Here is a 13,628-nt window from a genome sequence, read left to right on the forward strand (position 1 = left end):
GAGTGGTGGGCCGAGGATGTAGCTCAGTGGTTCCGCCGCCTGCCTTGCAAGCGCAAGGACCCAAGTTCGATCCCCGGTACCAAAAGAAAAGTGACACAGTTTTTAGGAGTGGACTTCTAAGGGTGAAACTGAAAGCAGAGATTGCTTGGTACCGCTTACACGGCTGCTTTCTAGAAATGTGCCGTTCATGAATGGCCCTTTCCCAGCCCTGACTTCCTAGTCATGTTTTCCTAATTGAAAGATAGAAATGCTTATTTCTTTTTTTACATGTGACTTCCACTCTTCATGTTTTGGTGTTTTGTTCCATTGAAGACTTTTTAAAAAGCAAATCAGCTTTCTAATTTTTTCATTCCTATTTATTGAATGGTCCATGCTAGCACATACTGGTTTGTAATGCCTGTGTTTTAATCTAAGAGCTTTTCCTAGACTATCTTGTTTTCTTCTGTACCGGAACCTGTTTGTTCTTTGTGTGGACCTCCCTAACTAAGTCAGGAAGGTATATTACACTCATTTTTTTCAGTAAGTTTCTCAGTTTGTCTTCCTGGTAAATCCCAACCTAGCACAGAGGCTCTCTGATGAAGCGTAACCATAACACCCAGAACTTTTGTTTTTCTTTTTTCTTTTTAAACCGGGAATCAAACTCAGGACCTTGCGCTTGGGAGACAGGCGTGGTGCCACTGAGCTACATCCCCGCCCCAGCCCCCAAAGTTCTAGGGGCCTCTTGGACAGGAAGGCTCCTCATCTGAGGATGCGTCCCAAGGATAACTGACATGGAAGCCAGAAGTTCCAAGCCGATCACTGGCGGAACATCATGTCAACTGCCAAGCACCCTGCTACAAGACGTTCTCTGTCTCCACGGCGCTCCTCCCTGTACATGGAGGGCGCCTCTGCAGGGCCTGAGCCTCCCACTCTCTGCAGCTGCAGGGCGCCCGGCTTCAGGCCGCAGGAGAACAGAAGACCCCGGGCGTCCTATAGGATGGGGGTGTTTTCTCAAGAGCGTGCTGTGGAAAGATCTCACCTGCCATCGCTTCCAGGTCAAGAGGACTTGATGCTTTTCAAACCTTGCTGTAAGAAAGTGCCCAGGGTTCCTGTGGTACTACCAGTTTCACTAGTGTGACAGTTTGTGGGGCCGTCGGACCATAATGGGAATGTGAGGGTGAAGTACACCTGTAGACATTAAATATTTCGCCATTAAAAAAAAACATCCTAACCAAGGGTTTTGTTTGTAAGTCTGTCTGAATTTTTCTTCCTTCCTTTTTTTTTTTTTTTTTGGCTTATATTCCTTAGTAAAATTTGATGTTCTGTGTATTTCTTAAAGGTTCGGTTTATTCCTAATTTTAGTTTCTATTGCAGGTGAATTTTTAATTCCTATTTTGTAAATACTTCCTTGAATGTAGAAAAGTTACTGTTTAGTGTCTCTTAGTGATTCTTAACCTTGCAAAGATAGTCATGATTTCTTAAAATGCCCTTGGGAGTAAACTTTCAGCTGTAAGTAAGATATGATTGTGATGCATGATTAATAAGTGCAATGTTCTGGGTCACCTTTGCCAAGTTCTGACTTTAGTCATTTTTACAAATCAAATTGAGTCAATTTCATTCATTTGCTCTGAAGCTCCATCTAACAGTCAGCTGCTCCTTAACTGCCTAGCCTGAGAATGGTTTCAAGAAGTTGCTGTAGGTGGGATCTTGAGTATCCCTCAAAGGCTCACGTGTTAAAGGCTTGGTCCGCAGCTTGAGGTCTTTAAAAGCTGGTGGAACCTCATGGCCTACTGGGATGTCTAGGTCCTTGGGGGCATGTCTCAGAGGATCATGGGAAGCTGTTCTCTTCCCATCTTTTTGCCTCTGGGCCATGAGGTCAGCAGGTTGGCCCAGCACTTGCTCCACCATGATGTGCTGCCCCAAGTAATGGGTCAGTTGGCCATGGACTGAAACTGCTGTAATGGTGAACCAAACTGTCCTTTCTCCCTCACTGTCTCGGGTACTACAGGAATAGAAAGCTGACTGACAGAGGCAGTTCTTTGATAATGTCACTTTTTAACCTTTCTTGGTTGTTTTCTTTTCTTTTTTGGTTTCCCTGCAACAGAGTTAAATCTTGAGAATTCTTAGGTAGTATTTAATTCTTAAAGTAGTTCCAATAGTAGTCATTTTTATGATATTTTAATATATTTTCATAGTGTTTAAAAAAGGATTTTTCTTCATTTTTGTTAGGTTGATATGAAAGTAGGGGAGAGATAACTGCTTACTATGCAGTCTGTTTAGGTTCCATTTTACCCACATTTTGCAGTCTGGTGTTCTTCATGCCCTTTTCTATATCCAAGCAGAGGTCTCATGCTATTTCCCCCTGCCTAAAGAAGAAATTCTCTCTCAGCTTTTATCTGGAAATATTTTTATTTCTCCTCTTTCTGGGGCCAGGACAGAGATGTTGGGGATCGAACCAAGGGCTTCATACATGCTAAACATGTGCTTTCCAACAGCTACACCTCCCATACCCCTCCTGTGCTTTTGAAGGGCATCTGTGTTCTTTATATGTATTTATAGGTTTACCTTTTTTTCCTTGTACATCATGCACTTGAAAGATGCCATGCCCTTTTCTTCTGACTTACCTGTTCTACCAGTAACACCCTTTTGTTTTTTCCTTGAAGGTTTTTGGCAAATTATGATGTCCTTTAGTTTGAGGGAGGGTCCCCTGTTTGGTCTTTAAGCTTCTTGAATCTGTAGGCTTCCTGGCTTTCATCAAAGAGAGAAAACTTTCATCCATTATTTCTGCAAATATTCTATACACAGACTGATTACACAGATGCTAAACTACTTGGCAAGTCTACTCACTGTTTCTCCTGTCTCTTTCCTGTCCATACAGCATTTTGAGTAAAGTCTGTTGTCATGTCTTCGAGTTACTTGATCTTCTCTTTTGTAGTATCTAATCTGTTAAATATATTCAACATTTTTTTTCTAATCTTTCATTTTCACATTATGTTGATGTTGTCTTTGGAACCCTGGAGGCTCTTCTTCTCTTTTTTAAAAGCTGAGCATATTTAAGGATTCCTGCTCTGTTTGTGACTTAGAATCTGAAAAATCCCAAAAGACACTATAAAGTGATATTTTGGGCAGTGATACAATGACTCCTGGTGCTTGTATACATAAACATTAGATGACAACATGTTTTACAGTGAACAGTGCTTTTCCCCACCTTTTTCAAAAGACTAAATATAAGAAAACCTAATCTCTGGAAGCAGAGATTTTTCGTGATATGGTCCTGTTTGCCATTAATAAACGAGATCCCATCAACAAAATTCAGCCTCTCTGGGAGCTGCCTGTTTCTCTGGGCTTTGTGACCAGATAGTAGCCTTGTCACCAGGATTTGTCGGACGTCCAGGCAAGCAATTTCTCTCTACTTTTACTTGGTAATGATAGCTGATTTTAAAAAAAACTTCTAATCTTAATTCATTACTATGAAAGTGTGATTTCTTCCTTAGAACATATCTCAGAAATACAGGTGTAAACCGGATCTCCTGGTGCATGCATGTAATCCCAGCACTGGGGAAGCCAGGACAGGAGGATTACCATGAATTTGAGGCCAACCTGGGCTACATAGTGAGACCCTGTCTCAGAAAACAAAACAAGAAAAGTGTGAGTGTGATATGAGACAAACGTTAGAGAACGCCACCTAGAGTTGGAGCCAAATGCATCTCAGCTGTGTATGTCCCAGGCAGAGCTGCCTGGACTGGAGCGGTGTGATGGAAACACTTGCGCAGCTCCTGCCTTCCAGGGAGAGTACTAGAGGCTGTGACTGATTGCGGCTGCCTGCCCCGGGTGCAGGTGATCTGGTGGGCAGCTGGAGCACCTTGGACTTAGACTTGTCATGCCTGATCTCTATTCCAGCCTTTTTTGGGGGGGTACCGGGGATCGAGCTCGGGGTCTTGTGCTTGTGAGTCAGGCAGTGGAGCCACTGAGCTAACTCCCCGGCCCCCAGCCTTATCTTTACACAGTGAGGTTACTTATAACGGTTTTGAAAATGGCCTTTTCTGTTAATTTCATCACCTTTCATGTTAAGTCATTTAATCTTGGTCTGATTTTCCTGCTCCTTTGCCTGTCAGTTCAATTTGATTGCTGAACATTACAATTCAGTTTGCGATTCTGCATTGTGTTATATGCTTTTTTAAAGTGTGGGGTTTGTTCTGCCAGGACAGCGTAACTTTGTGTCAATTTGGTCCTTTCAAGGCTTGCTTTTAAGCTTTGTCAGTGTAATTCTAAGTATCCTCTATTCCAGACTGGAATTAGTTTCACTGCTGACTTTGCTCCGGATCTGGGGTCTCCATTGAATGTTCGTGTATTCCGTGAGGTCTTTCCTCTCTGGCTGGTGAGGACCCCTGCCTGGGTGGACTGTGGGAATTATTTAGTTTGTAGGTCTCCAGTAACTGCTCTTCCCTCAAACGCTGTTTGTGTGAGAATTGTAGACCTTTCCCTGTACGTGCCTGCACTGGTGTCAGCAAGGACTCGAGGGGATCTCGAGACACTCCTGGAACCTTCTCTGTAGCTCCCTCGCTTCCCTCGTCCTGCCCCACACATGGTAGCCTGCTGGGTCCGCACACTGTGTCCTACTTGAGCATTTTTGCCAGACTGGGCCAAGTTCCCCTCTGGACCCCTCCATGGGGCAGCCGAGGGTGTCCTGGCCGCCTTCACCCATGCCTTTCTCTCTGGGAATGAGCCCTCCCTGCTGACTGGGGTCGGAGACAGTTACTCCATGTATGTCGTTCTGTTTCCTGGTTGTCAGTGGAGGTGAGGAAGTCCAGATGCGGTTCTTGCTAAGGTTGGGAACAGATGCCAGGAGTCCTTTCTAGAGAGCCTTTGTGAAGCTGTGATGTTGAACAGATTAATCATCTGTGTCTGAGGACGCCTCTTTTGCCTTGAACATGTTAAGCAAAAACCCGTTATTAGAAGAGACACTAAAATAGGTTTCTTTCCTAACCAAATCACAGGAAAGCATTGGTAGGCTCTGCATCCCAACCCCTAAGGAACTGTCAGTTCCAGCGACAACTTCAGAACCTCTGTTTCCCCAAGAATTGCTGGTCCCGGAGGCACCCTGCACTCACAGTTTCTCGCGGAGGATGTTTCTCCCTGAATCTCCGGGTTCACCTTTGGTTTAGTCATAGCAGTCGGTTCTGCTCTGAAGTGTTGAGGTTGGCTTGACATAATCAGCTAGCCGAGTGGTGTCTGGCGGGTCGCAAAAGTTCTCGTCTCTCAGTCAAGCATCTGCACTGTAGGGGCTTCATTTGTTGCTCAGTAACTATTTTACACGCATTGTGAGCACTGGGGATGCACAAGTGAGCGAGAGAAACAGGGACCCTGCTCTGGGGTGTCGGCACTGGTGGCCTGTGGTTCTAAGCTCGGTTCTGTCGTGAGCACTGCTGCTCCTAAACACCTGAAGGGAAACAGGAGCTCTGGGAGCCGCGTGGGGTTGAGGCACTGAGGCCCTAGAGGATCAGACTCAGCAGGGACCTCAGTGATACAGGAAGCCAACATACTTCTTACACAAGAGGCCAAAAACCCAGTTCAGTAGTCTTGGGGAGCCCAAGCTGAAACTGATCCATTTCTAAATTGCAGAAGCACGGAGAGCTTCAAAGGCACTGTTTTCTCAAAGACTGTGTGGGGCTTTTTCTGAAGCTCACAGGGAATGGCCACGTGGGCATGATAGGCTGGAAATCCTGCTTCCGCAGAAGGAAAAGTTCTCAGAGAGTTTGAGGAGTCTGTAGCTTTTAAACAGAGAAATAAAAAATGCTATGAAAAGAAAGACAAGTTCAGGGTAGCAGAGGCTGACCCTGAGGCGGCCTGGAGTTGTCCTAGAGGATGCAGCCGCCAGGGGTCAGCACCTGCCTCGGTCAGCTCAGGCTGCTGTCACAGACACCATCGTCCGGGTGGCTTCTAGACAGCAGAGATCGGTTCCCTCAGTTCTGTAAACAGGGAAGCCCAAGGCAAGGAGCTGGCAGGTGGTATCTAGTGCGTGCTTCCTGGCTCTCCTGTCTGTGATGCCCTTCAGAGGCGAGGGTCCCGTTTGTGAGGCTCCAGTTCCCTGTATCACCACCGTGGAGGTGAGGACTTCAGCACATGAATGATACCGACCTTTCTGCACTTCGATACAGCATCAGTTAAAAGTCCGATTCGGGCTAAGTGACTCCTGGAGACCCAGCGCCCTGCAGGTGGGACATGCCTGCTGAGAAGGCCCAAGTCCCCATCCGGCCTGTGACCACGAGTCCATCCCTGTAGTGGATCCCTCCACACGGCTTCCCTGCTGCCTCAGTTACTCCTGACCCAGGAAAGTCCTCATGTCAGCATCACCTAGGAATTGTGTTTTGGGGTTCTATTAAACCCTTTTTGGGGCCGGGGATGTAGCCCAGTGGCACCATGCCTGCCTTGCAAGTGCAGGGTCCTGTGTTCAATCCCTGGCACCTAAGAAAACACTGTTTTAACCATTTCTTGATTGAATGAACATTTATGGCTTTTATTTAACATTTGTGCCTTTCATTGTCCTGTAGTCCGGCTCCTGTGCCTGACGCTCTCGGAAGACCACAGGCCCAGTGTAGGGAAGACCTCTGACCTGCCCTCCCTCAGCACAGGCCCTCTGCACATGCCCACGTTGTCCTTGCCAGGACAGGCCCCTCCTCCCACACCTGCTCTTCCTCAGTCCAGCTGTCACCCGACACCAGCCTGCCTTTGTGTCCCCACCCCAAGCCCTGCAGCATCTTACCCAGATGAAGGAGTCCCTCCCCTGCTGCCTCAACTCGTCAGCCCCCGTGGATGTTTCTCTCTCCTGCCGGAGGGCTCAGGGGCTCAGCGTCACCCAGGCCTGTTTCTCTGGACTCAGAAGTTGCCTGGCTGTGTTGACTCGAGCTCTGATCGCAGTAGGTGAAGGAATGGTGGACAAGGCCACAGCGAGTATAGACTGGATGAGGCAGCACTGTGCATGAGAATAGAGGACCATGCTGAGGAGAAGAGCAGATTACTGGGCTTCTGGGGAGAAAAGACTGGAAAAGTTTGAAACAGAAAGGCGAAGGACTGGTGGAAGAAAAGATGAAGGTTAAAGAAAGAGAAAAGGACTTTCCCAAGTTGCTCAGGATCCACTCCATCCTGATGATGATGCCGTACCAAATGCTTGGCGTTCAGTCGGCAATACTTCGGGTTACAAACCTTCGAGACCTTACCGGTAGAACTGCCAGCGTTGGAATGATGGGCTAACGCCTACCCATTGCTGTACTGTTTGTAATACTCTTAAAAATCATTGAACATTATTCCAGTGTGGGTTGGGAAAATGAATTCTAGGACATCCATACTGTGGGCTGCTGCATGGCCTTAGAAAAGAATAAAGTGGGCCGGGGATTTAGCTCAGTGGCACCACACCTGCCTCATAAGCACAAGGTCCTAAGTTCGATCCCCAGTACCAAAAGAAAAAAGAATAAACTGTCCCGATGGAGAGCAAATTCCCAAGGTGCTCTGCTAGAAACGTGTGTACAAGACACAACGTCATGTCTCGTGCGCTGCCACTGTGTTTTTTGAAAGAGTAGAAAGGAGAGAGATGTTGGAGGGGGGTTGGTTTTTTGTTTGTTTGTTGTATATAGATCAAGACTCTGTAGGAGAATGCTGAGAAACCAGCCCCAGGGGCTGTCCGTGGAGGACAGGGTCCTGGGTAAATGGAGGTGTCTTTCATCACATATCTCTTTATATCCTTGGATTCTTAAAACATGGCATTGTGTTACTACTCTTGAACTTCTTAAAGGATCGTTTTTTTTTTTTAATTCCAAAGATTAAAATAGATAATGCCATTTCTCTACCAACGGAATGAAGGCCAAGTTGTCTTACCAGGGAAATACTTGGCTTTGTTAAAATGTCTATTTATAGGTCTTCTCTGATGATTTTGGCTTATTTTCTTTCACTCTGAAAGATTCCTGATTTATAATTTCTCTTTTTTTTGGTACAGGGATGGAACTTGGGTCCTTGTGCTTGCGAGGCAGGCGGCGGAACCACTGAGCTACATCCCCAGCCCTGATTTATTATTTCTTATGATTTTTGTTTGAGAAAACTTTTACCATTACTAATTTTATTAGTAAAGCCTGAAGTGATTTTCACATTTCTTTCCTTCTCTTTTCCATTCAGAAGCTCTGTACATTTATTACCATGTTAGCTAATATTTAGGCAGTTTAGATCGCTGGGAAGATAATTATTTGTCTTCCTACATGAAGTCTTCCTCTGGCCCATCTTGGTAGCTCTAGTATAAAGTGTCAAGCCCCTCACTTTCATGATAATAAAAGATTAAGTTAGAAGATGGAGGTTTGCTTCAGTGTTAGAACACTTACCTACTGTGTATGAAGCCCCAGTTCCTTCCCCAGCATCAAAAACGAAAGAGGAAAGTCATCCTTGTTGATGTTGAAGAGCTCTGTGACACATGAGGGAACATTTTATGTGGCCAGTCGAGACGAGGGAGAGCTGTCTGGAGCTATTCAAATGGTTGTTTGGTAAACAACCATTGCAGTGGACTGGCCTACAAGTAGCCGGTGCCGGGGAAGAGCGCTGGCCATCCACACCGTTCTCCAGGGTGGTGCCTGAAGTGGCAACCACCTCGCTCCTCTCAGCCTGCAGAGCAGGTCGATGGCTGCATTCGTGTGTGTGTGTGTGTGTGTGTGTGTGTGTGTGTGTGTGTGTGTGTGTGTGCACGTGCACGCAGGTCCCTCTGGCGTTCACAAAAGGGAATCTGGCAAACGTCCTTCACTCTGATAGTATTTTCTTGAGTTAGCTTCCCTTTTCCTTTCAACTTCTCAAACCTAAAGTAGTTACTTTCCACGAGACCCATTCTTTTCCAGTTCCATTCTTCAGAAGTCTCAAGTTCTGTAGCTTCCTTTCAGTAAGTACCTCTCCATCTTTGTTTTTTAGGCCAGATCAGCAAGATTGTGACTTCCTTCGTAGGCACTGAAGGAAAATGATTACTTTAAAGGTAGACTTTCTGAAAGTTCTGGTTTTTAACCTTCTTGAGGCCTCCCTTAGGTCCTGGGTTTGTGGTGTGCATTCTGCTCTGAATCAGAGATGTCTGGGCAGTGGCCTCATGTAGGACATCACACAGCACTGTGATTTCACACTCTTGGCAGGTACGTCTCCGTTCATGGATGCGCTCACAGCCAATGGAACAACCAACATACAGACGTCTGTTACAGGAGTGACAGCCGGGAAAAGGAAATTTATTGACGACAGAAGAGACCAGCCTTTTGACAAGCGGTTGCGTTTCAGTGTGAGGCAAACAGAGAGTGCCTACAGATACAGAGATATTGTCGTCAGGAAGCAGGATGGCTTCACCCACATCTTGTTGTCCACAAAATCATCAGAGAATAACTCACTAAATCCAGAGGTGAGAGACGTTCCTTGGGCCGATTTGTGCTTCCTGCTTCTCCACACCCGTTTTCCCCAGCCTGCTTGGCAGAGTTGGTGCTTTCCTCTGTGCGCTCTCTAACCCTTCCAGGGTTAACTGTTCCTGAGGCCCACCGGAAGGTAGGGGGCAGAGGTGACCTCAGACTTGCGGCTGCAGTGACAGGCAGTAGGCGTGTGCTGATGTCCACTCCATCTCCTGGGTGTGGGCTCTGTCCTTGTCACCTTCCAGGTCAGGAGCTCTTCATCCATAAGGCATGGGGCCCAGGGAGCCTGTGGCCTCCCTAAAGTCACATGGCAAGCGTGTGCATGCACACTTTACTTTAGCCTTCATCCCCTCTTGATAGGTTCTTTGTTCAAACAAGAGTAAAATGCCCTGGGTCCCAGCCCCTTCCGAGATTGTGTCTTCACCCAGTGACGGCATTGTAGCAGGACACACAGTGGCAGAGAGGTCCAGTCGTGTTGAGTAGTCAGGAAGGCAGCTTCCAGAGACCCGGGGAGTCGAGTGCTTGAGTCTCAGACTCGGCTCTGCAGCGTCTCTGGAAGCAGGAGTGTTTGGATCTGCCCCATACTGCAGCATTTCCCAGCTCGAGGGTCGCTTGTTTTCTGCTTATGAGCATCTTGGGCAGGATGATTCCAGACAAGAAAACCAAACCACAGAAAGCCCGTGTTTGGCCAGGGTCACATAACAAACCAGTTTAGGGCCGGGCCTCGGTACATTTTTAGACTGCAGGGTCCCTTTGCTGGTTATTTTTTAATGCTTTCTAGGGACCATTTTAACTGATTCTGTGCCCTTCTAAAATAACCTTCCCATGCCAATATGCTTGACTTCAATGCACTTGTGCACCAAACTATTTAGGTCTGCATCCCAAGCGTGGTAGGATGGTTTAAAAGGGGAGCGGGATGGCCAAAATAAACCAAACTGAACGCCTTTCTTTGAACTGGTTGAATGTGCCACCTGCTGTCCAAACTGCAGAAATACCCAGTAGAGATGATGTGTAACTTGCCTAGTTTCTGCTGAGAACTGCACTGGCTGAAGGCCGTGGTGACTTGGATTCCTGTGTCTCTCTAATTATTTATAATTCTGTATGTGGCTGTATTTGTACGCCATCCCAGTACCCCAACTCGAACATTAAGTCGTGGTGGATGGAACGAGCCCCCTTGGGCTGGACGTGTTTCCTGCAGCCCTTGGTCGCCCCGTGTAGAGTGCTTGTAAGAGTCTGTGCCCAGAATGTTGTTGACCGCTTGAACCTGTGGTGACTTTCAGGTCATGAAAGAAGTCCAGAGTGCTCTGAACACGGCCGCGGCCGATGACAGCAAGCTGGTGCTGCTCAGCGCAGTCGGCAGCGTCTTCTGCTGCGGTCTCGACTTTATTTATTTCATACGGCGTCTCACAGATGACCGGAAAAGAGAAAGCACTAAAATGGCCGAGGCGATCAGGTATGCAGCAACACTGTGTGTGAACGTTGGCTTGGGTGTTTGTTTTTAGTGTACGGATCCGAGAACGAAAGCCCAGACAAGCCTTGAGAAGAAAATGTGCATCTTCCTCTGAGACACACTGGTAGCAAAATTAATTAGAACATCTGTCTTTTCTTGGGGCCTGCCATCAATTGCCACTTGCCTTGGGCAAAGCACCAGCTTCGAGGCCGGCTGAGGCCAGCAAGTGTGCAGGAAGGGCTGGTGATCAGAACGCAGCGTGGCCAGTCTCAGGCACAGGGAGGCCTCTTGATCTGCGCTGCAAGTGGGTTCTGTCCTCACCCTAAAGAAAAACGCACTCTCTTCCAAATACTAACTTCACTTGCTTAACTCTGAAATCAGTTGCCTAGGCTTGGTGACAATTCATGAGACCACATGGAGAGATCTTTCTTTTTAGTACAGGCAGGGCACATTTTTCTTCAGGCTCCTCCTAAGTGCCAACCACACAGAAAACTAGACAACAGAGGCTGAAAAGTGAAGTTCCCTTTCTCTTCCACCACTCACTTGTATGTCTTCCTAATCCTGTTTCTAAAGACTTGTTCTTAAGGGTTTTTTACTTTTTAAATGACATAAAAATTACTTATACGGGAGCCAGGCGTGGTGCACACATCTACAATCCCAGCACTCAGGAGACAGAGCTCAAGGCCAACACGGACTACAATAGTGAGTTTAAGGCCAGCCTAATCTACAAAGCAAGATCTTGTCTCAGAAACCCCAGCCACCCCCCAAATTGCTTATACTTACAGTGCACAACCTGATGTTTTGAAGCATGCATACATTGTGGAATGGCTATCTCAAGCTAATTAACACATGTACCATCTCAGTGTTTTTGAGGGAGGTGTGAACATGTGAAATTCAGTCTTAGCATTTTTCAACTATCAGTATATTACTACTGACAGCCACCATGATGTGCAGTAGCCTCTTGATCTAAGCATTTTCACATACATATTTCCTATACACAGATAATACAGATTTATTTATAGTTCTATGAAATAAGTGGAATTATCCCATGTTCCTTTGCAGCTTGCATTTTTCATCCAGCAGTGTGACTTTGACATACTTTATACCCTCACTGTTAGATTTTCCACCACCGTAGTAAGAGTTCCCAAAGCCTTCCCCACAACCACCCAGTTCTGCTGCCAGCACATCCCCTCATTCATCTTGCTGATCACTGTACATGAAAACACCTATCTAATATTTCAGAGGTGAATTTTCTGTACAGTGAATGAAACCAGTCATCAACCAGTAAGATTTGTACTTCCCCACTCACCTTTCAAAAGCACATATCCTTGATGACCCCTAAGAATCTTTTGTGTTTACCTTTTTAATTCATCAAGGATAAAAAGCTAGAGTTGCGGGCTTGCAAAATGGCAGTAAAATGGGATGGCTCTGCTCTAAGACTCCAGATCCTCACAGAGTTGGAGTTGAGGTGTGGACAGCTCGCAGGCTCTGTCAGCTGAGGTCTGAGCACTGCCCTCCTGCCACTGGGCTTCCTGGTCCCCTCAACTGCTGTCAAGGTGCACAGCAGGGCTGGGTTGCTGGATTCTGCTGCCGCCGTTGTGAGTCTGAGGTATGGCAGGGCCACTTTCCTGGAGAGATGACCGCCCATCGGCGGAATCCTGGATCCCCACACTTGGGAGTTACTTGGCCTTTTGTAATATATTAATCACTTTCAAAATTAATATATATATACACTTGTATCTAGGAGGTTGTTCCCTAATGTTTCTGAGCATTGCCATTTTTAATGATAGTTATTTTATAGAAATAGTTTGATTTGGGGGCGGGGCGTACCGGGGATCGAACTCAGGACCTTGTGTTTGTGAGGCAGGTGCAGTACCACTGAGCTAAATCCCTGGCCTTGTAGTTTGAAATTTTATACTCTGACCTTCTTAAGTATTTTGGCCTCCTAAATAATCTCAGACTTGTGGTCTGGTAGTCGATGGCACCATCTTCTTCATCAACTTGGAATTAAGCTGCTGCACTTAAGCTAATTAAACAGGGTCCATCATTTTTGGACAGTAGAATCTGGCACCCACTTGTAGGTGTTCCTCACTCTTAACCCACCTGTTTGGGACAAACTATGTGACGTAAGGTACAATTTTTTTTTTTTTTCCGTACCGGGGATCGAACTCGGGTCCTTGCACTTGCACAGCAGGCAGCGAAACTGCCGAGCTAAATACCCGGCCCCCACGTAAGGTACATTTTAAAAGTACAAACCATTATGCCTGCCGTGGTAACTACATTTTCTACTCGCTCACACCAGACTCACACATGATATGGTGCTTTTCATAGCTCTGCTGTAGGGAGGAGCCGAGCCGACAGCCAGTGAGAGCCTCCTCTGTTTGCTCCCTTCTCCTGAGCTCTGCTTATAGGTCTCATTGGTGCCCAGCCTGCTCCTCCTGCAGTGTTGGATCCCCTTCCCGTGGCCAAGGCTCGAGGCTGACTCATGGTGTCGAGATCAGTGAGACAGAAAAGATAAATCCAGGCTGATTAAATGGAGACCTCCTTCCTTGAGCTGTAGATAGCTTTAAATGTTGATTCCTGTCACTCCCCGCCCCATGTCTGCCAACCCTCCCACCCCTGCTCTGTTCCCCTTGCTCTCCACAAGAAGCTGAACTGGTTCTCGGAAAGAGCCTGCTTGTTTCTTCTTTAAAAGACTATATTTTTGTCAATGTGAATTTTTCTAAATATACTCTGGCAGAATCAGAAAAATAATTAGTTACACCAGATTCACTTAACTTTTCTCT

General features: G+C 46.6%; 1 protein-coding gene across 5 annotated transcripts in view; it reads left to right on the forward strand.

The window, feature by feature from the left end:
• The window catches only part of Cdyl (chromodomain Y like), a 210,398-nt gene that overhangs the window by 183,906 nt on the left and 12,864 nt on the right, over window positions 1-13,628 (forward strand). For 3 of the 5 annotated variants that reach the window (XM_021260721.2, XM_004847754.4, XM_087181127.1), the window contains 2 exons: window positions 9,132-9,388; window positions 10,673-10,845. In XM_021260721.2, the coding sequence (XP_021116380.2) occupies window positions 9,132-9,388; window positions 10,673-10,845 (430 nt within the window). Of the gene's footprint in view, window positions 1-276; window positions 1,068-8,960; window positions 8,981-9,131; window positions 9,389-10,672; window positions 10,846-13,628 lie in introns of those variants that run through there. The other 2 variants (XM_087181128.1, XM_087181129.1) reach the window with 2 other exon arrangements.

Source organism: Heterocephalus glaber, unplaced genomic scaffold, assembly GCF_053883595.1.
Source record: "Heterocephalus glaber isolate CG9 unplaced genomic scaffold, H.glaber_assembly_v1.0 deba00001472, whole genome shotgun sequence".
Lineage (NCBI taxonomy): Eukaryota > Metazoa > Chordata > Mammalia > Rodentia > Bathyergidae > Heterocephalus > Heterocephalus glaber.